Raw genomic sequence first — 22,384 nt, 5'->3', positions numbered from 1 at the left:
GTCAGGTTTTACTGAAAAACTGACCACAGCCTGTTAGCCCCCAGCCTCCCCCAGACCAGGGCTGCCTGAGCAGAGTGTGAGGGTGATCTGTGTTTACTCAGACCAGTTTCCCTCTCTCTCCTCCAAGTCACGGGGCCCTGAGTAGGGCTTCCCCAGCCACTATGCCCCTCCCAACAGACCGCAGTCAGAAGCCAATCTCGTATTGGTCTGGTGGCTGAAGGAGGGAGCAGAGGGCATGACAGCACTTGGATCCTTGGGTGTTCTATCAAGTGGGCTCATCTGTTTGTGTTCTACTCTATTGAGTGGGCCTCTGATCTCAGCTCCAGGAGAATTTGGTAGGAGTTTTGGGGTGTGCGTATCAATAACCACCAAACACTTCTAGGGACCATCTCCATGTTAGCTCCTCATCTGAATTTTCACAACAACCCAGGTAAATTAGTATTCACCTAAAACCCAGGCCATACCCTCAAAGAAACAAAGACCAAGAAACACTAGAAAAGTCGTCTCCCGGTCTTTCTAATGCTGGTATCCGAAGAAACTCAACCTTAGTCTTGAAAACCAGCATGATCTTTTAGAGTTTAAGGATAATGTCTTAAAGGACTGAGTTTATAGGAAGACTATGGCGTCTGTACTATAGGCTTTTGAAGTGAAAATACAGTTTTTGCCTCTGATCAGATTTGGAGCTTACCTCTTCTTGGGGAGAGGGTAGCTGGCTTTCTTTCTCTGGAATGCAGAATTCATTTATCTGCTTTCTTCTATCTTGGAAATGTTGATGGAGCAATTTTAGTCACACAGAAGTCAACTGACACCATAACATGATTTTAATGATTCACTTATTTATTAAAAATTAAAATCTGCTATGAAAACAGACAAACAATGTAACATTCCCAGAGGAATTAAATTGCTTCTAGTTAAAACTGAGTTCTATTAGAACCAACTTTAAGTTGTTATAAATAACAAGCAGGCCACAGCTTTCAAGAATGAAGTGGTTGGGGAATGAGGTCAAGGGAATCCCTCTGAGCCACTGGAATATTAATTATCTTACCCTTCCTGAGAGGATAAGAGTCTTTATAACAATCTAGGAGCCCCAGACCCTGGGACAAGAGAAATTATAGGGAGGTCAGGGAAAATAGCTCCACAGCTATACAGTATGGTCAGGCTTGGAATGGAAGCTTCGGTAGGCTCCCCAAGAAACACTTTTTTTTCTTATAATTTCTCTTAAAATACTCAAATACCATAGGGTATCACCCTATGAGAACAGCTTACACTCAGGTGAAAAAAATAAATACTGAAAAAAAAATTATAATATTGGGCTTCTTTCTAAGTAGTTCACAGAGAAGCTCAGTAAATAAATACAAATGGGAGTTGAGGTATCAGAGTAATAAATATTCTAAGAGAGAGGTATGACGGGGTTCTCCAAGCAGTTGGTCGGCTCTCCTACATCCCGGGATGGTATTTTGCAGATCTCCAATTCATGTCCTAGAGTCGAGAAGAGTTGCCATCCTGGGTGTTTTGTTCTCCAGCACGTTTCAGATTTTCATCCTCATTGTCATGTAGGTTTCTATGTAGTTGATGAAGATGTCAAACTCACTCATGGCTTTGTAGACACCTTTCTCCTGGAGCTGTGTAGGGAGATAGGAAACGTGACGTGAAAGCCCCATCTGAGTGAGTAGACGGGTCCCTGGCTTGGGTGGGTGTGACCCTGGGGCCCAGATGGGTCCCTGACTTGGGTGGGTGTGATCCCGGCGCCCCGGGCGCCACACTGGCTCTCGTGTATGGGGAGGTGAAGGATGGACCCAGGCAACCCGAGGGTGCACCCAGCGCCTTGGGAGAGGCGACGCGGGGTTGGCCTAAAAAGCGTGGCTAGCGAGTGGCAAGAGGAACCGTCACTTTGTAGAGCGCAGTCCTTAGCAATTTAAAATTGATGCCTTAACAGTTTTAAAGGTCGTGTGCTCACATGACGCTTATTCAGAATTTGGAGAAAAGACAGTAGAGGAACCACGTTGAAAGTGGGACAGTGAGGGGAGGAAAGGACCCTTTGATGGTTATGCTCATCCATCGGCGGGGGGAGCAGGCCCTGCCCGGGGCCCAGGCCTGCAGCCGGGGCTCAGCCCCGCAGAGGGCGGAGGCCGCCTGTTCTGGGAAGAGGGTGCGGGGGGTTGCGGACAGTGGGACGCGTGAAACCCCACTTGATCTGAGAGCCCACGTTCGGAGGCAGCCCGGCAGGTGTGAACGGCAGCTGGAAAGGGAGTAGGGCCCGAGCCCGATCGCCGGGGGGGCTGCCTCCTGCTCAGAGTTTTGGGGTGCCCAGGCCGAAGCCCTGGGTGTGTGTGCACGCTTGCGTGCTGCCTTCCGGCACGTGTGGCTCTAGCCTAGATTCCCAACAGGCTCCTTTCTGTTTCCTTTGTCACTCTCGCCAGCATCTGGCTCAGCCCACAGGCCTGCAAAGCGGGGAACAGTCATTTCGAAAGCCCCAAAGACACTTCACAGAAAACAAATAGAAGCGAGGCAGCAGCTCCTCGCTCACACCGGCCGCCGGTTCCCACAGCCCCTGGGGGGAGGACAGCGTCCCTGGGCACCTGCGCCCGGGCCGGGACAAGGCGGCGCCAGTCCCTGGGGCGGCCACTCACCTTACTAAATGCGCTCTTCACCTGCTCCACCGCCTTGCTCTTATTCTCACAGGGCAGAAATCGGTGCTGTGGGGAGAAAGGGAAAGTGTTAATGCCACGGCTCCCAGCTCCCGTGTCCCTGGCACTTGGGGGACAGCTGGGGACCTGAAAAAGGGCCCAGACTCATCTTGGATACCTAACCCTCCCCAGGCCCCCCGGCAGCAACTTCGGGAGCCCTGAGCCCTGTGTCACCCTTGCCCACTAGACAGAGAAGAAATAGCCCAGGGAGGTGACAAGTGCTTCTCCAGAAGCCACTCTGCGAGCTCTGCAAAGCTTGCATGAAAGCCCAGGAGCTGGAGCTTGGAGCCTCCTCCCCAGTGACAAGTGCTGAGCCAGCGCGCTGTCCCCTCCCGCTTTCCAGTCCCTCCTCCTCGTGGGCTCCAGCCACCAGCACCCTTTGTGGGTCCCTGAGCGCTAGAGGTGCAGCGTGGGCATGCAGACCAAGGCCTTTGGTGGGCCCGTCCTAAAACCAGACCAGCTCCTTCCCCCCTTGGAGAAGGCGGGGGAGCGGCCGGGGTTCGTCCAGTGGGGAATCCTTTGCAGACCCCACTGCAGTCCGGGGGCGAGGGGCCCCCTGGCCCTACAATGCCCCGCTCCAGAGCTCTGCCTTCAAAAGGTGGAGGCCGAGGGGGAAGTGGGGTTTCTTCTCCACGGGACCCTGCCTGCCAGCGGCCCCTTTTGCAGGGTCCACAGGGGACAGAGGAACCCCGGGAATGAAGAGTGGGGCCCCTTTCACCGAGGGAGAGGGGAGTAGCTAATAACCCACAAATGACTCACAAATAACAGGAAAGCTGTTTGCAAACATGTAAATGCCTCGCCGCCTCCCCCACTCCTCGCTTAGAGAGAGCGATGAGCAAGCGATGGAGCTGCAGCCGCTGCCGGCCTGCCCTGGCCCTGAGCGGAGGTTCTGGAAGGCCCGGGAGCCACCAGCCGCAGGGGAAGAACTCTGCACTCACACAGCGTCGCAGCCTCAGCCTGAGGGTCTTGAGCTTCTCTCCCAGGGAGTTCACGTGGTTCTTGATGTCTGGGTCGTGGTTCTCAGCCCGGGGCATCACCTCCTCCAAGTAAAACTGGATCATCTCCGACAGGGCTTGGCAACCCAGGTAACTCTAAAGGCAAGAGCGTTGGGGGGGGGGGAAGGGGGGGTGACTGGGCGGAAGAGCTGCTGCCCTAGCTTGAGAGGACAGCTTTGTCCCCAGGGACCTTTCTTAACCAGCCACCTCCCCCCAGGACAGCCCTTTGGCTGTGTGCTGAGTTAAGATCTTTCCACTTCTCCTTTTCAAAGCAAAGGAAGCGGACCCAGCTCCCAGCGGCCTCCCTGCTCTGAGTCACGCTGCTGCCTCCCCTCCCGCACACCCAGCCGGGCTCTCACCTTAAAGTCCTCCAGCAGGGACCCAGTCAGCAGTATGTTGTCCAGCTTGTCCTTCATTTGCTGCAAGAAGAACAAAAGGAGAATGAGCCGGAGGACGGAGGAAATGTCTTTTCCGATGCCCTCTTATTTATAGAGCTTCTGATGTTTCATCAGCGCAGCCTGGCCCCAAAAAATGGAAAGGAGATTTTCAACACAGGACATTCAATAGCGCTGGAACCCTTAGTTCAATCGGGTCATTTCCCCGAGGATCCAGTTGTTTTTTTAAAAAAGGCTGCCGGGCGTTGGAACCACGAGAAGCTTGCCTGGGTGCCGGTGTCCTCTCTGCAGAGCCCGATCAGGTTGGAAGGGTCCACCCGGGCCCACCCACCCCTCAGTGGTCCTGGCTTTTCTTTCTCCCTGCTGCAGACCCCCAGCTGCAGCTTTGAAAGCTGTCTGGAGGTGGGAAGCATCTCCTAATGCAGGCTTCCCCCCTGCAAGGCGCTTTCCCAAACCAGCAGGCTTCCAGGTTCTGGAAATGCACTCCCTGGAGACCCTATATGTTTTCCCCGCCACAAGGGATGGGGAGTGCATTGTCACCTTCAGGCAGACCCTTCATGACTTCTCCCAGCCAACTGAGCTCCAGAGAAATCTTAAAAAAAGTTGCTAAGCATAGGAGTCCTAGTGCATCTCCCCGGGAGGTGGCATTTTCTGCACATTTGCTGCATCACCCGGGCTTAGCTTAACTCACTGAACCTATGGCTTGACCTGGGACTCTTTTAAGAATTTAAGTTTGAAGGAAGTGAATGCTGGAGAGGGAGGTGGACAAGAAGGAAGATTCTTAGAGCTCTAGCAGGATGCCTGGTGGAGGCAGTGCCAGCAAGGAAGGAAGGACAGGAAGGCATCATACTCACAAAGAAAGTCTTCACCCTCCCGAAGGCAGCTCGGAGCTCTCGGAGCATGTGGGGCAGGCTGGCTGGGAAGTGGGTGCAGTCGTCCTCAGGTAGGGTGCTCTGGTGTCGGCTGGCTCCCACCCCGGCCAGGAGGACCAGGCAGCAACAGAGCAGTGCTGGGCTGGGCATGGCGAAGCTCTGCCTTCTGAAGAGTCGGCCTTGTGGTTTGGTTTTGCAAGAGCAAGCCCCTGATGTGTAGACCTTCACCTACTGTGTCCCCCTTTTATAGTGTGGGTGCGGTGAGGCCTCCCCATTCATAAAAAGCCACAGAGTCACAAATTTCCTGGCAAACGTTTTCTTGTTTTCTTCTCATTAAACCCCTCCCTTCTCAAACTTTGCATTATTTAACTTTTTAAGGTTCTTCGCTTTTTTGCACTGTAAGCAAAAGGGATTGTTGAACAATGAACTTTTGCATTACAGCTATTTTAGGATGAGCTACCTCTCTCTCTGTTTTAAAATAACTTTCCAGCTTTTCTTAACAAAAAAAAAAAAAAAAAAAAAGTTGATTTCCTGGGGTGAACAGCTGTTCTGTGCATAGAGGCCAGCAGTTGTGGGTTCTATGCGCGTGTTCCTAGGTCACAGTGACGTGGACAAATTGGCCGTTCCAGAATGCACTGAGATTGAGAAATAATTGGATCCCCTCCCCAACCTGGATTGAATACCCAAGGCTTTTCCTTGCTGAACTGGGAAGAGCCTCAGTTTCCCCAAGTGAGAACCGGGGTGAGTTAAATATCCTCATAGATCCCTCTGGTTCTTGCATTTTATGTTCCAAGGTGGTCCCTTGCAGAGGCCAGCTTCCCACTGGCTGTCCCAGTACTTTGGGAAAGTTCGTGAGAGTGGTCCATACTTCTTGATAGCTTGGCACCTGCCGGTCACTGTGACCCTTATCATCTCCATTTTACAGTGAGCAAACTGAGGTACAGAGATGCTAAGTAACCTGCACAAGGTTACATGGGTGCTGAGTGAGAGGGTCAGACTTTGCACCCAGGCCTGCCTGACAGTAGGGCCATGCTCCTTACTCTGTCTACACGGTCCCCAGGGTGTAGAATGATAAGGTTTAGATTGAAGAGTCCTCATGGTTTCTTTTAGTTGTGAGCTTCTGTGGTTGGACACTTAAGCTTGAAAGATGGGGGGTGAGGGAAACAGGAATAATAAGGAAGTTAAGTCAGGATTCCATGAAGACTGGACTGCAGGCCCCCCACCCCCCCGCTTTTTTTTTCTCTTACCTGTCCCTTCCCTCCTTCTGAAGAAGTCTTAGCCATCTGGTCTTGGATTTGCACATGTGATGTGTGTGTGTTTGAGGGTGGGCAGGTACGGTAGGCAGGTGCAGTGAGGAAAGTTGCTTTACCTCTAATAAGGAAAGGAGAGGGGGAGTGACACCCCCTCTTCAGATATCTGGAAAGTCTCTGGGGGTCCCTTGATGTACCTTGACCTTCTCCTTCTACAGGAGCTTTTCCTACCTCCCCAGTGAAGACAGTAACTAGGAAGAGCACTGACCTGGTCTCTGTCCTGACTCTGTCAGTCTTTAAACCTCAGGGAAAGTCGCTTGACTTTCCATCTGTCCCAAGAGGGCAACAGAGTACCTGCCCTCCTGCCTGCCAGGGTCCTTTGGGCTTCACAGGGGAGGGGCTCGGGAAAGTGACAAGTGGACTCAGATACAGGGTTGTCACCAGTGTTTCTGTTATTTCGTTGCCCTCCTGTGTCAGCCCTAGGACACCTCAGATGGTACTGCATCCTGAGCCTGCCCCATTGCTCTCACTGTGCCAGAGCAAATGGGGCAGACGTACTGGGGCCAGGCCAACCTGGAATGGGCCTGGGGGAAGAAATGACAGGGTCCAGCTCCAACCTGTGGGTACACCTTGTGGGTCAGGATCAGGGGGGCCATGGCCTCCCCTTCCAATACTTTGGGGAATGTCAGTGCAAAAACCTAAGAATTGTGAAGGGAGAAAAGAACCTTTTAGAAACAAGAGTGAAGCTAACACAGGAATTTTTGCTCTTGCTGATTTACCCTGGGCTTATTGAATATTACTGCCAGGATGCAGAGAAAAGAGGTGAGGAGCTGAGTTTTCACCCCTCTACCCTTGTACTTCCCTCTTGTCTTCTGGGTTTCCTGGGCTGTGCCTGCTTTCGCCCATCGGGCTGACTGCCTTTCTGAGTTGGGTGTTCTGGGTGCAGACTTAGCACGGAGGGAGTCAGGCCAGAGGCATCAAACCCCAGGCAAGGATCTGAGGCCCTTCTCCCTGACCCATGCAGCACAGACCCCTCCTATCTTTCTCTGCCACCACGCCCTGTTCTTGCCTCCACTGCTAAACCTACCATCTGACATTGCTGTCACCTTATGTGCCCACCTTGCCTCCCCCCAGTCAGCTGTGAGCTCCCTGAAGTAGGATGTTGTTTTATTATTCTGTGTACCTGATACCAAGCATAGGGTCTGGTCGATGGAGGAAGGTGCTAGCTCTACAGCTTTCTCTTTTCTTTTTGCTCTACAGCATAGCAGAGTACATGATGAGCCTGTACAGGCTGGAGGAAGTAACATGAAGGAGGCTGGTCTGGGCACAGGCAGGCACTCGGATAGATAGGGAAGCAGCTCAGGGAGCCAGGCCAGCATCTTTTCCACTGTCTTCTTATAACTTGAGATAAGTGTGTAAATGCACACACACAAATATGCACATGTGCAAGATGGCAGGAGGAAGGGAGGCGGGCCAAAACCATTTCTGCCTTTCTTTAATGCATAAGCCATTAGGTAGGGTGAGGTACAGGAGCATGTAGCCAATTACTTCAAACCATTTGTTGAATAGTTGATCTTTCCCCCGCTGATTTGAAGTCATGGTCCTCTCCCATCTCAAAATTTCAGAATCTAAATGATCAAAGGTAACCACGGCAAATTTTTTGACGCAATTCCTTACATAACAAATGGAGATACCAATATCTTTCCTACCAGCACAGAGGGTTGACATCAGGCTGATAGAAGAAAACAGGGATGAACATTTTGAGGAAAGTTAAGAGCCTCTGCTTTTATATTGACAAAACCATGAGAATAGTAAACGTGGGCATCATTCTATATCTCAAGGCTGTGACGATATTCATTCATTTGAAAAGTCTGGTCATAGGATCCATCAGGAAAAGTCTCAAACTCATAGTCACATCTGAGACGTAAATGTCAGCAGTCTGCCCGGCATAGGAAGTTTGAGTTTGGGTTTTAGTACAAGGGAAGAGCCCTTGTAGGGGAGGAAGTGAGAGACCGGGCACCTACGGATGGTAGAGTGTCGGTCTGGGCACCATTTTGTTCTGTGGATTTCCAGAGGACTCGACTGCCGCTGATCACTGTGAGCTCCATGGGGGTAAATGGCCTGAGTCTAGTCTTCCCTCAAGTCCAGATGCTTAGCAGGGATCTATGAGATGATCACGAAATTGAATTTAAATGACTTTCTCCAGTGAGGAATCTCTGGGGAATCAGAGGAAGGTTGTGGGATAGGAAATCAATTTGCCTTTCCACCCCTGCTCCAGAATATTCCCGAATTTCTGCATTCAACTGCAAATGAAAGAAAATCTGATTAATCGTGGCTTAAAAAAGAAAAGGGTATTATTTTTTGGCCTCACTTAACATGAAGTCAGAGGCAGGCAGTCTGAGGCCGGTAGAGCACTCGTCATCTAGAACCTGCTTTTTCTTGTCTTCCTGCTCTCCTCTCTGTTGTTGCAAGATGTCAGGGAGAAGGGACGTAGGTAAAGTCTTAAGGCATGTCAACCCAGGAGATCCTAACAGTCTTTCCAGAATAGACTCTCCTCAGTGAGTTTCACTAGTTTAGCTGCAGAGGGGTCCAGGCAGATGAGCACTATAAGCATGTGTGTGTGTGTGTGTGTGTGTGTGTGTGTGTGCACTGTGTAAATACATTGTGAGAGTCCTATCTAAGGGCACAAGAACTCATAAGGAATCTTCTCCCAGCTACCCCTGTGCTCAGCAAAATGGCAGGCTTCCTGGCATCATTGCTCTGCACGTTGCTGAACTTCTACAGCTCAGACCCATGAGGAAGGAGCTGCTCTCTGGGGGTCCACTGGAGCCACAAATGGAAGGCTAAGGAATGGGGGCTTGCCAGACCCAGGGTTCAACTAGCTTGCCTGGCAACAGGGCCACTCGGGAGGGAGCAACGGGTTGGTGATACAGGCAGAGAAGATGGGATGGCCCCCACCCAGGATAGGCAAATGGTCCTGATGAAGAGTCTTCTTGGGACTTGGCTTCTACTCACTCATTCATAGTTCTTAGGTTAGGGCTGATAATGGGAGTTTCTTTTCTTCCCATTTGGGACATCTAGTATGTACAATGGTTTTCTCAGCTCGAAATTTCTAGTATTCCCTTGAATAACCTTCCTTAGCATCCTGGACAGAAACTTCCTCAGCCACTATGCCGCAATAGGCCTGTTCAACAGCACAGAGGCTGACAGCAAAACCCCAAGTGTGGCTGGGCAAGGGGTCTTGGGTGACAGGGCTCTGTGGCACTGTCCTCCTCTGGGCTTCTCTGACTTTGGCCTTGTGGCTGGAGTGCTTCAGAATATGAGCCAGGTGGATTAGAAGTTTCAAAGAGCCCAAGTAGGGGCCACCCCTAGGGCAAATCAAGCAAGGGTTATGCAAACTGGATTGGGCGCCTGTCCTAGGATCGTGGCCGGCAGACACTGCAAACCACAGCGGAAGGGCTGATCTTTGGACAGCCAACGTGGAATTCCCCTTTGTGCAACTGGGGCACCAAATCAAGCAATTCGGATTTTCCTTAGGGGACAGACACTGTGATCTGTGACTTCTCATATGAGAAATTTGGCGTACGGGGGCCAGGACACCAGGTGTTGGAGCCTTTGCCACCCGGAGGACACAGCTGTTTTTGCTCTGTCTGCATGACTACCGGGGATAACTAGTGTAGGTACTAGAGTCCTAGTGTAGTTATTATCACTACTAGTGTGGAAGAGCTGTGCAGGCGCACAGGGTCCCATTCTTAGAAGGGCTCTTACTCAGCTGTTCCTGCCTTGAGATTCTTAGTAATTGTTGAACGAGTGGCCCCCAATTTATATAGCTGGTTCTGTAGAGGAGGCTGAAATCATGTCCATTCCCTGGTCTCACCTTCACCTTGTGTTCCCTAATGTAGTAGATGACATCACCATCTAACCCAACGTACAAGCTAGAAACCTAGAAATAACTTGCTGGTTCCCTCCTCTCCCTTGCCAATCATGACCAATGTATTAGAAGGCGCTCCTGACTTTCTTTCTTTCTTTCTTTCTTTCTTTCTTTCTTTCTTTCTTTCTTTCTTTCTTTCTTTCTTTCTTTCTTCTTTCTTTCTTTCTTTCTTTCTTTCTTTCTTTCTTTCTTCTTCTTCTTCTTCTTCTTCTTCTTCTTCTTCTTCTTCTTCTTCTTCTTCTTCTTCTTCTTCTTCTCCTTCCTTCCTTCCTTCCTTCCTTCCTTCCTTCCTTCCTTCCTCCCTTCCTTCCTTCTTCTCAGATTTTATTTATTTATTTGAGACAGTGAAGTGGGTGGTGAGGAGCAGAGGGAGAGGAAGAAGCAGACTCCCTGATGAGCAGGGAGCCCGACATGGGGTTCAATCCTGGGACTCTGGGATCACAACCTGAGCCGAAGGCAAATGCTTAACCATCTGAGCTCCCAGGCACCCCTGGGTGCTCCGGATTTTTCTTCACAAACATCTTCCTAATCTGCTGACTTTTTTCCAATTCCATCAGCAGCAGCAACAACTGTCTGATTCAAATCTAATCTAATCTCTCCTGGGCTTTAAAATAAAGGCCTAATTGATATTCTAATATCCATTTTCCAAATTGCTCTCTACTTGGTAGGTAGAGTGATTATTTGCAAGCAACAATCTGATCATGACTCTCCTATTTAAACCCTTCTTTGGCTTCCCATTTTCTTTCTTGGTAAAATACTCACATTATTCACACTGTCTACGACTCCTTTATCATCTGACCCTTCTTCTGCCTCAAATTTCAGCGCTCCTCACTTCCCTCTGCCCTCTAGCCTCATTGGCTTTCCTCTTTTTTTTTTTTTATTTTCAAATAATCCATGCTTTCTCTCTTACTACAGAGCCTTTGCACATATAGTTCCCCCTTTCTGGATTGTTCTTCCCCTTTTCTTTATCCTTCAGTTCTCAGCTCAGATGTTACTTCCTCAAATGAGTTCTTCTTTATTTCCAGTTGGATTTTCTGGGTATATCTTCTCATAACACCTTGCTCCTTTCCTTTACAGTACTCACACCAGTTTATAGTTATACGTGGCTTTGTGACCATTTGACTGAGCTCCATCCTTGCCATCACACTGTCCTCCCCAGGGCAGGGCCCTCTCTGTTTTTGGTTATCATTATTTGCCTAGTGCTTGGCACAATTCTGGGCACATCCAAGGTCCATGCTAAACATCTGTGGACTGAGTGACTGAGTATGTGCTTCCTAAACTTTTGGTAGCTATAACTGGCTGCATTTGTCTTCCATCTCATAGAAGTAGAGGATGAATTCACTTGGGGAAGCAACTACCCTCACAAACTATTATGCCTGTTCCCATTTGGCTGTTACAGTTTTGAAAAATCAATCTCGCCACTAATCAACACTCTTCCAGGCAAGTGTTAACCAAATCCCTCGCGGTTCCGGAGTGTTTAAAATATCCTCTGTCATAGGGTGTCAGAAGAAGAACCTTAACCAGCACGTAATCCGTCTCTCTCATTTTACAGATGCACAAACCGAGGACCAAAGAAGAGACTTTCCTAGGGACAAGAAATAGTAATGGCAAAGGTGGAATCTGATGTCAATTCTCTTCTGGTTGTTCTTCTCCAATCAGCACCTAATTCCTTGACTCAGATGAGCATTAATAACTCTCAACTCTCAGGGCCAGCACCAACGACTAGAGGGCGCTAAGACGTGAGCCCTGTGTGGAGTTGCAATGGTGAGAAGTCAAAAGTCATGGAAATGAGTTTCCATTTACAAAGCTATCGTGAATCTATTACGTGCCTGTGAGGTATGTAGCCCTGCACTGGCGAAGTGGCGATGGGGAGAAGGGTTGCTTAGGTACTTTTGTCCCAGGGAAATACTGGAAGCTTTAGAATATTTGCAGACAGAAAAGGGTTTCTATGGTATTTTACCTCTGAGACGGGACTGCAGTAGTGTTCAAAGGCATAGTTTGGCATTCCTTCCCACCAAGGAACCCCTCAAATACCATCTCTCTCCAGAAACCTGATTCAAGAGAGCAGAGAATTGAGTATTTCCCTTCATCTTGCTGGCTCTGATTTTTTTTTATCTCCAAAACAAGTCCCTGACTCTAAAGCCTCAGCCCCATTCCACATATTTTTGATGTGTGCTTTAGATGCACATCTGTATCACATGTGTGAAGAGCCAGATGCTTTCTCCATCCTGGTTCCATGCCACTTCTGCGGTGACTATGCCATTTACATGAATCCTTAGGTAATAAACTCTTTGGGGAAGGGAGCAGGAGGGTGCCACCGTGTCCAGTGTGGTCTAGTTTCACTAAGTCCCCTGTTCTCAAGCTGTTTGGATTCAAGACCCCTTAACATTCTTCAAAATTGTTGAAGATCCCAAAGAGCTTTTACTTATGTGGATTCCGTCTATCGATATTTCTTGTATTAGTAACGACAAAGGAGAAATTAAAAATATCTATTTATGACTTTTAAAGTAATAATAAAGACTACATGTTAACATAAATAACATATTCTGTGAGAAAAAGCTATGTTTTCCAAATCAGAACGCATTTGGTGAGAAGAGCGACATCGTTTGACATTTGTTCCAAATATTTTCAAATATCTGGTTTAAAAGAAGAGTTTGTCTTCTTACAACTGTTTCTACACTCAATCCGTGGCAATCTGCTGTTTAGTTGGAAGTGTATGAAGAAAATCCAGCCTCTTGTACCTTGTACTTGAGGGGGTCCTTGGACCACCTTTTGAGAATCACTGGCTTAAGTGTTTTAACTAAAATCTCTGGGTGAGGATGAGTGGGAGGAGGGTGATCAAAGTTTGGCCTCAGAGGAAGATGTGGGGGATACCAACAGGTCACCTGCCCTGGTCGGAGAAAGGAGAAGCCCACTGCTTCATAGTTGTCTTTCTTATTCAGAGTTTCCGAATAGCCAGTGTGGTCCTCCAGTGCAGCAGCTCCTGTGAACATCAATGTATGTCATGGAAGCTGAAGTGCCTCACACGCAGTGTTTGTGGTTTCAAGTCAGAACTCACGGGAGTTTTGGGGCTGATCTGCAGTGCCCTACTGATTACCGTAAATCCCCTTCTCCAAGGGGCCCCAGGTCTAGGACCAGCTCATAGGGGCTGGGTGCAGTCAGGGGGCACGGGGCTAGTAGAGGGACTCCACTGTGGGCTTATTTGGGGTTCGACTTTCCACTTCCACTTTTAGTTCTTCTCTCTCTTTCTGCCTCTCTCTGCTTTCTCTTTGGTTAGCTTGTGCTTTCTCAGTTTTCAGAACCAACTGAAAATAACATCAGATGTTTTCCAGTCTGCTGGTCGGGATTTATCCAATCAAAACAATAGATTTTACTTTCCAGTCTCTTCTCACTCCCTGCAGGGTTGAGCGGCATCTATGATCAGTGGGCTTTCTCTGATCTGGCTAATTTAGAAATCACTTTAGCAAGGTGGGCACCCTCTTAGGAACTGGGTCAGACGTTGTGGGTTCAAATCAAAGCGCGATGACTAGCCGCCCATCTGACTGTGGGAGACTCTTTATAGAATGAGTGGAAGAAGAATTTCTCTTTTTCACAGAGCTAGACTAAGAACTCCCAAGGCCCTCTCAGATGCTTCAACCTTCAAAAATAGTTTTAAAATAACATATCACTGAACTGTAAAATGTATTTAAGAAAGCCCTACAAGGTTCTGATACTTTTGATGTATCAATGCTTTTGCAATTCTATCAACACTTTAAAAATATATATATATTGTTCTTTCAAAAAATTAAGGAGAACCTGTTTATGCCTTGGCTTTTGGGTGATCTCAGACTGTTCCTGGGAGTAAGGTCAGGAGTCTCAAGCAGGAGATTAGATATAAATCGGGATCAAGTGGTTGATTGATGGGTTTCAGGGTTCCCCGATTGGCCAGGGATTGTGCACTCACGCTTCTCTTACACGGTACATGCTGTCACATACTTCCTCATACAGCAAAGGTTGGGTCTTTGTCAGCAAAACACACGTCTTCCCCACTTCGCCACACCCCACACCCGTGGGTCCAAGTGGTGGGTTCCTGGAAACGACACGATGCACCCTGCCTTTTGGGCTGGTCTTTGCAGTGGGGTGTGATCGGTTGAGTGTGTGGGTCCCAGGTCAGACTAGAGGTGCCACCCAGCTCTGCCCCTTCCTGTCCATGGCACCTCTCGTGCCGCAGCATCCACAGCTGGAGATGGTAACTGGCACTGCAGGGTTGTCATAAGGGTTGAATGAAATGGTGCATGTACACAAGGGCATCATGAGTGCCTGGCATGTAACGAGTAGTCAGTGCATCTGAGTTGCGGTTGTTGCTGCTCTTCCGTGGGCGTGCTCAGCTGCTAGGGCCAGGGATATCTCTTCAGGGACCTGGCGCCTCAGAACAGGACTAGGTTCTCTGTCCCAGTATTCCGGGGATGGTACAGAAATGTCAATCCAAGTAGAAAGAGCTCTGGCTCCGGTGTCCAGGAGAAAGGCTACCAGCCCTGGGCCTCCACTGTGAGATCCTGGACCTGTCCCCTTCCATCCTTTGGCCTTGCTTTCTGCATCCATAAGTGGGGGGGGGGGGGTAGACAGAACTATTTTTCCTTTTAAAGGTTATTTATTTATTTATTTATTTCAGAATGAGAGAGAGAGAGAGAACAAGCAGGTGGAGGGGCAGAGGGAGAGGGAGTGCTGAGCAGGGAACCCGACGTGGGGCTCGATCCCAGGGCCCCAGGATCATGCCCTGAGCCCAAAGCAGACACTTAACCGACAGAGCCCCCCACCAGGGGCCCCAGAGTTCTTTTCCTAGGATGCTTTCCTAGGAGACTTGGGCGGTGGGAGACTTGGGTGGTGCTCCCCCCCATCCTTCCTGGAGGGAGCCAGCGGGCGCCAGGCCCTGGCTCTGGGTCCGAGCTCTAGGCAGGCCTGGGAGCGCCCTTCGGTAAGAGAGCCCGAGCCCTTTCCCCGGGCGGCTCTGTGTGTGTTCACCTGTATTTCCTTCTCGCAATCCTGGCCCCAGCCTTCTTGAGGTTGCAGTTTCATTGTGAGTCAGGGCTGCTGAGAGCAGTGGAAAGCCGAGGGGCCTCTGCCTGGCGGGGAGGACGTGATGCTGCCTTTTCCTCAAGAGCGCGGTTGGCGGGGGGACGTCGGGGGCGTGGGAGGGAGGTGATCACCTTCAGGAAGCGCATTTTCACATTGACTGTGTCTGGGAGGAAAGAATATTACTGGAAAGCCCTCGAGGTCACTTCACAGGTCTTTCAGAAGGGCCTGCACGTTCCCCGGCACTAAAATGTCTGTGCCATTTGGGTACCTGCTGTGAGGCAGGTGGCGCTAGGAGGGAGGGAATGCTCCATCCTTGTCAATCCTTGTCCCCTGCCCGGGGTGTGGGGGGGAACCTTGGCTCCTGGACCTGGGGAGGTGACCCTGGGGCTGAGGCCGGGCCAGGCACAGTGGGGCCGGCGGGGCCGGTGGGCCCAGTGCTGCTCAGCCACCACAGGCCTGGAGACAAAGAGCCGAGGCCCTCCAGCCCTCGGCTGGGTCTCACAGGGGACAAGCAAGGAGGGGGGTCAGATTTAGAGAAGCCGGGAGGAAGCTATCTAAGAAAAGCTGGGATCCCTTAGGTGTGCTGACCCCAGAGGCTGAGTTCTGCATGGGGCCGGGGGTGACCTGGCGCAGGGAGGAAGGTGCATGGGTCATCGGGAGCTCTCGGCCAAGCTGGGCAGAAGGTTTCAATAGAGGGGCTTCGATTTGGGGTGTCAGGCGAGGGTCCCCTTGCAGGGGAAGGTGGACAGACACCTCCCTGAGAGAGATCCCAGGGAGAGGGAGTACCGGGCGATAGAGGGTGACCCGAGATCGCTTTCTCTATTTCAGATGTTGCCCAAAGCTGGTCAACTGCGCAGCGAGAGAGCCGAACCCTCCTTAGACGGCCAACAAGCACAGGAAGATTCGGGGAGCATCATCATCAGGGAAACGCAAATCAAACCCACCCCGAGCTAGCACCTCACACCGGTCAGCACGGCTAGTACTGAAAAGACAAGAAATAACCAGGGTTGGCGAGGCCGGGGAGAGAAAGGACCCTCCGTGCGCTGCTGCTGGGAATGCAAAACGGGTGCCGCCACGATAGAAGGCAGTGTGGAAGTTCCTCAAAAAACTAAAAATAGGACTAGCATATGATCCAGCGATCCTGTTTCTGGGTATTTATCTGAAGAAAACAGAACTAACTTGAAAAGATCTGTGCACCCCATGTTCAGTGCAGCATTATTTGCAAGAGCCAAGATACAGAAACTACCCAAGTGTCCAGTGTCCGTTGAACGGATAAAGAAAAGGTGCTATATATGTATTATTCAGGCCTTAAAAAAATGAAATCTCGCCATTTGTGACGACATGGGTGGACTCTCGGGACATTATGCTAAGTGCAATAAGTCAGACAGAAAGCCAATACCAAAAAAAAGAAAAAGAAAAAGGAAAAAGAAAGAGAAAAAGAAAAGAAAGCCAATACCTTACAATCTCACTTATATGTGGAATAAAAACAAAACCAACCCGCCCCCCCAAACCCAAGCTCGTAGATACAGAAAACAGATTGGTGATTGCCAATTATGGGGGGGTGGGGAGGCAGGTGAAATGGGTGAAGGGAGTCAAAATGTACAAGCTTCCAGTTATAAAATAAATAAATCACACACACACACACATAATACACAGCATGGGGCATATGGTGACTAATATTGTATTAACGTTTATGGTCACAGATGGTAATTAGGTTTATTGTGGTGACCATTTCTCAGCATATACAAATGTTGATTCCCCATGTTAATAGACTTGAAATTAACATAATATTGTATGTAATTATGTTTCGATTAACAAAGAAGAAACTAAAAAAAGAAAAGAAAAAAAGAAACTATCGTTGATACATCTTGTAGACCCCAGCTCCCAAAAACCTGAACTGAAGTTGGTGCTATTTATATAGAATACCCCAGTTGCATCATAGGCTACCAACAAAGCCGCATTTATAAAATGAGTATCTAGGAAGACATTGTTCCAGGTTCCGAAAAATGACTCAAGCATCTGTATATAAGCCGAAAGCTGCCTGCACTGAGGTGAGCAAACATGTACCCAGTCAAGGGAGCTGCAAGGTCCTCCTGTGTGTTGGGGAGAGGTGCTGACGGGGCTTGGGCCTGGGGATGGGGAAGAAGGAGGAGAACAGGACATCCTTAGTGGGATGTCACCGGCCAGCTGGCTTTGACATAGCTCTGTCATTGGCATCCAGGACCCCACCTATGCTTCCACCAAGGGAACCCTATCATAGATAATAATATTATTATTAATAAAAATAAAAATAATAGCCACCTCCTGGATATGAAAAGAAAATAGGCTGAATGCTTGTCTCAGTGCCTGGCACATCGTGAGGACGCAGTGACTCTTACCTGGCCATCCGTGGCTTCCAGTGGAACTACTGTGTCACTACGCTACAGTTACTACAACCACCAGGGCCACTGTTGTCAGCACAGCTCTGACTGTTGATGCCACTGCAATCTCCTTTTCCCTCCTGGGGCCCCTGCAATGACTTTGAACACCCAAAGGATGGTGCGAGTGGAGGAAGAGTTGGTCTCCTCTCTGAGCCCATCCTGCACCTTGCAGGGGATGGGAGGGGGCTGCAGGGTACGAAAGAGGCAGGGACCCCGAGGAGGCAGATGGGGGGGAGCAGGGCACAGGGGCTTCTGGTCACTCTAACCACAGCTGGGGCTTCTGTTTCATTTCATGTAAAATCAGAGGGCTTTTGAGAAAACTGGAGGAGAGGGGGAGGGCCTGGGTTGCACCTTGGAGGCCACATAGGCCAAAAGGTTGCTCCTATCTTGGCCACAGTGGCGGGGAAGTTGAGGTTGAGGTGCTGGGGCAGTGCGGCTGAGATCTGGGGTTGCAGAAATGGTGTGAGGGGGGCTGAGTTCTTCGCGTCGACCCCACCCTTGGTCCCCTGTACTTCCCCTCCAGCCAAGCTAAAGGGCACGTGAAGGTTCAGCTAGAGCTGCCGGTTCCTGTCATTACTTTTCTAAAGACAACAAGGTTAACTCTTTATGAGCATTGTTCCCTCGGACCCCCGCCCACCAGAGAACAGACTGCATTCCTTAATTCGTTTTGGATTTTTCCAGACCATAGGCCCATCTTCCTAGTGCAGCCATGTCAACACCCAACTCCTACTTGTACGAATGTCCAGAGCAGAATCCAGCCATCCGAGCTCAGTATGCACACTCCCGAATGTCTTTGCAGCCTTCTGGCCCCCAGATTTTCGGCCCCGGGTCTTGGCCTGAACAAGAGGGCTCTCCCCTGTGCTCAGAACACAACCTGTTCTCTCACAACAACTTTGCCTCAGTAGCTCATGGTTTAGGGACCCGCAGTGGCCGTACCCCCCACCTTCCATCCAGCAGAGTCCTTCAGTGTCACCACCTCCGGGAGCCTTTCTTCACCAAGCTCATCCCACAGAGCTTTCTTGCTTTTTCCAAAACGTTCCAGCGCTTGTGACCCTACATGGCCCTAAGTACTTGGTGCACACCACCCAGGGCTGTGAGGCATCCTCTGTGTTTGTCCACATGTGTGCGCACGCACACGTCATCCATGTGTGCATGTGTGCATTTTGTCTTCAGAACCTGGGCCCATGCTCCACGTATGCCAGGGATGGAGGAGACACAAGGTAGCCCAATGTGAACATGCTCATTTTGGCTACTAGATGGGGTCAAGAGCCTTAAATGGCAAAGGCCTATGCCCCCCGAAGAGGACACGTGTGGTGGTTTTGTCTCTCTTCCGTGTGGCTGTGGAGATGCCCGCCGACTTCGGTGAACCCTGGTTTCTGTCTCTGTGAAATGGGGGAGACTCCTCAATGCTTTTCCTCCCTTGGAGAGGATCCTAGAGGCTTGCGAATAGGTTGAAACGCTTTGAGGCCCCAGAATCGCTAAGGACATAAAAGAGCTCGCTTGTGGTCTTATCCTTGACTCATGGAGGAAGGCCTTCGTGGTTTTTCCCAGAACCACCACAGGAGGATGCTCTAGGAATTTCTCGTGCCTCGCCACGCCATGAACCACCGAGGCACGGGAGCGTTCCCTAGGCTCATCCTCCCCCCCTCCCCTGCTCCATGGGGTCCAGTCTGCGGGCCTCACCTTTCTTCCTGCCAACCGTATTACGGCCGTGGGAATCTGAACTTTTCAGAAAGCTTCCTTCTAAAATCCCCTTCTGCCCTGGGTTCACAGGGAGCCTGCAGACCTTCCTTCCTGTGACATGTCTGGGGAAACACACATCCCCTCAATCCAGAGCTGGCGAGCTTAAGCAATCAGCTCTGGTGTGTGAGGGTGTGCTTGTGTGCGCGCGACGGTATGTGACTCTGCAGCTCCTAAAGCTCTTCTTCGAGTCACTGAGGCTGTCTGTCTGCTACCACGTGGCATGTGCCTGCTGCGTGCCGTGGACTCGACACAGCTTGGCCCAAGGCTGAGAGCCCACAGACCCTTGCTGATGCCCGCATTAGACAGCTAGTTGGCTTAGGTGGTTTACTTCGATCACTCTTTGATTTCTTTTTTAAGGTCTTATTTCTTTATTTGAGCAAGAGACAGAGACAGAGAAGGTGAGCAAGGGCGGCGGGCAGGGAACCAAACTCTAGGCTCTATCCCAGAACCCCGGGATCACGACCTGAGCAGAAGGCAGACTTCAACTGGCTGAGCCATCCAGGCACCCCTTTGATTTCTCATTATGTGGCACATTGAACCTCCGACCTTAACCACTTCAAAAGACTATGCCATGTAGCTTCCTATAAGCGCGAGACTTTTCTAAAGTAGCCATACCTGTTCACCAGACTTTCCTTCCTGGAAACTACTAAGCTATTCCTCAATATTCTTCTACATTTCATTTACTCAAATTCCACCCATCCTTCCAATCCAGTGCTTCGGAGCACAGAGCCATGCACTCACCCTCTACAAGCATCTTCCAAGAAGCCACCCTCAGGTTCCAGAAAGCCTTAGAGATCAGAAATGGTCCAGTCTAAATCCAAAGGGCTGTCGTCCATGCAGATCATCTTGCCAGTCTAGCTCTTCCATGGGAGACCTAAAAGACTTCTTTCTAACCTAGAAGAGAAGTTGGAGTAACGTGGTTCCCTTCCTTGCTTTCCAGACATGACCACACCATCTGGCGCCAAGCTTTGTCCTGAAGCCTTTTCAGAAAAGGCCCTGACGTCTAATGATTTGGCAGGTCACAAAGTTTTCTTCAACAAAAGCCCCGTCCTGCTTTATTCTAATTCTTCTATTGGCTCCGGGGAGCACCCAGAGTTCCAGATGGTCAAAACCTTCTTCCATTACCATTTGGCAGTAAAGGGAAATTATACAAATAGTTTCCGCGTGTCTGGCGCGTCAAGGTTTACCCGGAGCCCTGATGCACACCATGTCGTTCTTCTCCCAGTCATCCTGGGAGGTAAGCAGGGTCCACCTCACTGTGGTTTTGCAGATGAAGAAACGGAACTGAGAGAGGTTAGCCAACCTGCCCAAAGTCAAGTGGCCGCGATGCGTGGGGTGAGACGTGAACCCCAAGTGCTTACAGCCATTGGAGCTGGGAGGGATTTGGGAGGGATTTTTTTCCCCAGGTAATTTCCATATTAACCCTCCCTTTTTTCCCACGAGGAGACTAAAGTCCTGAGCCTTTCAAGAACTTGCCTGAGCGTCAGAGTAGGAGTTAGAACTTCGGTCTCCCGCTAATCAGTTCATCGCTTTACCTGTATCACCATACCAAGACGAACGACGGGACTTCGATAATTTTTAAGACGTCAAAACGTGGCGTTACACCTCAATGGTATCTCAATCAAATGTAACATGTCAATTATAATGTGATATGTCAATTATAGCTCAATTTTAAAGAAAGGCACTGCAAGGCTGTGGTCCTCCCCTCATCCTCTTAGTGTCCCAGAAGAAAACCCGAGGCCCCTGAGATGCCATCATTGCAGACACTGAGCCCCTTTTCCTGCCTGTAGCCTTCCCAAGGGCGTGCAAAGAGAGGAAAATACTGTCACTTCCCAGATAAAAAAAGAGGAGAACCACCCCCCCCAAGCCTGGAAATCATAGAAGATAAACAATATTGACTCTCAATATGGTTCATTGGCAAAAATTTCCCCAGAGCCTGTGTCAGAGCTATATTTTCCACTCTGGCTACTATGATTTGGTTGTGGCACACTTGCTTTCTTTCCTTTTGATTGTGCAGACTCTGACGCAGGTTGATGGCTCTGGCAGGTGTCTGGGGGTTTACGAGCCCATCGCTGGCCTCTGACACCTCATCTCCTCGCCCCCCATCCCTCCCTTCCCCTCCTGAGATGACCAGACCAACTTGGGCAGAAGCAGTTGGAGGAGTGGGTAGGGAGTTAGGGTTTGCCCTCCTCAGAATCCCCTTAGCACACGCTGCAGCCTGAAGGGAAAGCAGGCAGGACACAAGGCAAGCACTTGGATTTTATAGGGGTTTTTCTCAGAACAAATTCCAGAAAGTTTAGGATGACTTGCTAGATGACATTTGATATGTTCTTCCTTCATTCCTTCTTGTTAAACTGCTCTCTCTCATACAGCTCATGTGTGGGTGAGAGTTTTGTGGACAGCAGGGCTTTCCCAGGGCTGGTCGGACCTACGGTCTCATCTACGAACGATGCCTGCCTGTCACATCCGCTAATAATCAGATTCCAATCAGAGGGCCAGGGTGACCTCTTCGGGAAGGACGTTGTTTCCAGGGATGGCTGTAGGACTGGATAGAGAGAACTAGTCGGTGAACACAATCCATACATTATGAGGCTGGGACAGGTTCCAGAGGCCTTGCTCCTGGCTGAGCCCAGAGGGACCCCAAGGATTTGAGTCTGGCTCTCTGCACACCGTGCCCAGCCCCATCTCTTCCTGTACCCGTTGATCCGTCCTCCAGGGCCCCGTTATCAGCTGTTTGGCTCTTAAAGCTTCAGTGTGGTTTCCTTCACCAACAGCTTCACCCTTACCAGGTGCTCTCTTCCCCACCCCCTGGAAAACACCACTTTCTTAAAGGCAATTGGCCAACTGAATACTCAAAAGTAGGTCATAACTGCAATTTCCCACCCTCTCAAGAAAGCGTCTCGAGTTTTCACTGGTAATGCTGCAGATAGGGTGTCTCCATAAACCAGAGCATTGCTGCTTCCCCTCCTGCCTGCATGCGCGTACATGCGTGCACTCGAGGGCAGGGTCGGGGCAGGCCCTGGGCCTCCCCAGACT

At 50.0% G+C, this 22,384-nt stretch overlaps 1 protein-coding gene and 1 long non-coding RNA gene across 2 annotated transcripts; one reads left to right on the top strand and one right to left on the bottom strand.

The window, feature by feature from the left end:
• Nucleotides 1-816: 816 nt before the first annotated feature.
• Nucleotides 817-6,673, bottom strand: IL10 (interleukin 10). Its single transcript, XM_072831270.1, has 5 exons — nucleotides 4,932-6,673; nucleotides 4,042-4,101; nucleotides 3,626-3,778; nucleotides 2,631-2,696; nucleotides 817-1,622 (listed from the first exon to the last, which is right to left on the bottom strand). The coding sequence occupies exons 1-5, from the start codon at nucleotides 5,097-5,099 to the stop codon at nucleotides 1,530-1,532; spliced, it is 540 nt and encodes a 179-aa protein (XP_072687371.1). The 5' UTR covers nucleotides 5,100-6,673; the 3' UTR covers nucleotides 817-1,529.
• On the top strand, nucleotides 3,079-17,507 carry LOC140635940 (uncharacterized). The gene is made up of 4 exons (XR_012033289.1): nucleotides 3,079-3,772; nucleotides 3,955-4,379; nucleotides 11,683-11,966; nucleotides 16,014-17,507. It is a non-coding gene; the product is annotated as an uncharacterized lncRNA (long non-coding RNA).
• Nucleotides 17,508-22,384: the final 4,877 nt, after the last annotated feature.

The sequence above is a fragment of the Canis lupus genome, chromosome 6 (genome assembly GCF_048164855.1).
Source record: "Canis lupus baileyi chromosome 6, mCanLup2.hap1, whole genome shotgun sequence".
Lineage (NCBI taxonomy): Eukaryota > Metazoa > Chordata > Mammalia > Carnivora > Canidae > Canis > Canis lupus.
This window is presented reverse-complemented; position numbering and strand designations above follow the sequence as displayed.

Excerpts from the sequence above, each read along its gene's own strand:
- IL10 (XM_072831270.1), bottom strand. The coding sequence starts at position 5,099 with ATGCCCAGCCCAGCACTGCTCTGTTGCTGCCTGGTCCTCCTGGCCGGG. Across the intron at positions 4,102-4,931 it reads GGAGGGTGAAGACTTTCTTT|CAAATGAAGGACAAGCTGGA; the intron begins GTGAGTATGATG and ends TTCTTCTTGCAG. Across the intron at positions 3,779-4,041 it reads CCCTGCTGGAGGACTTTAAG|AGTTACCTGGGTTGCCAAGC; the intron begins GTGAGAGCCCGG and ends TCTTGCCTTTAG.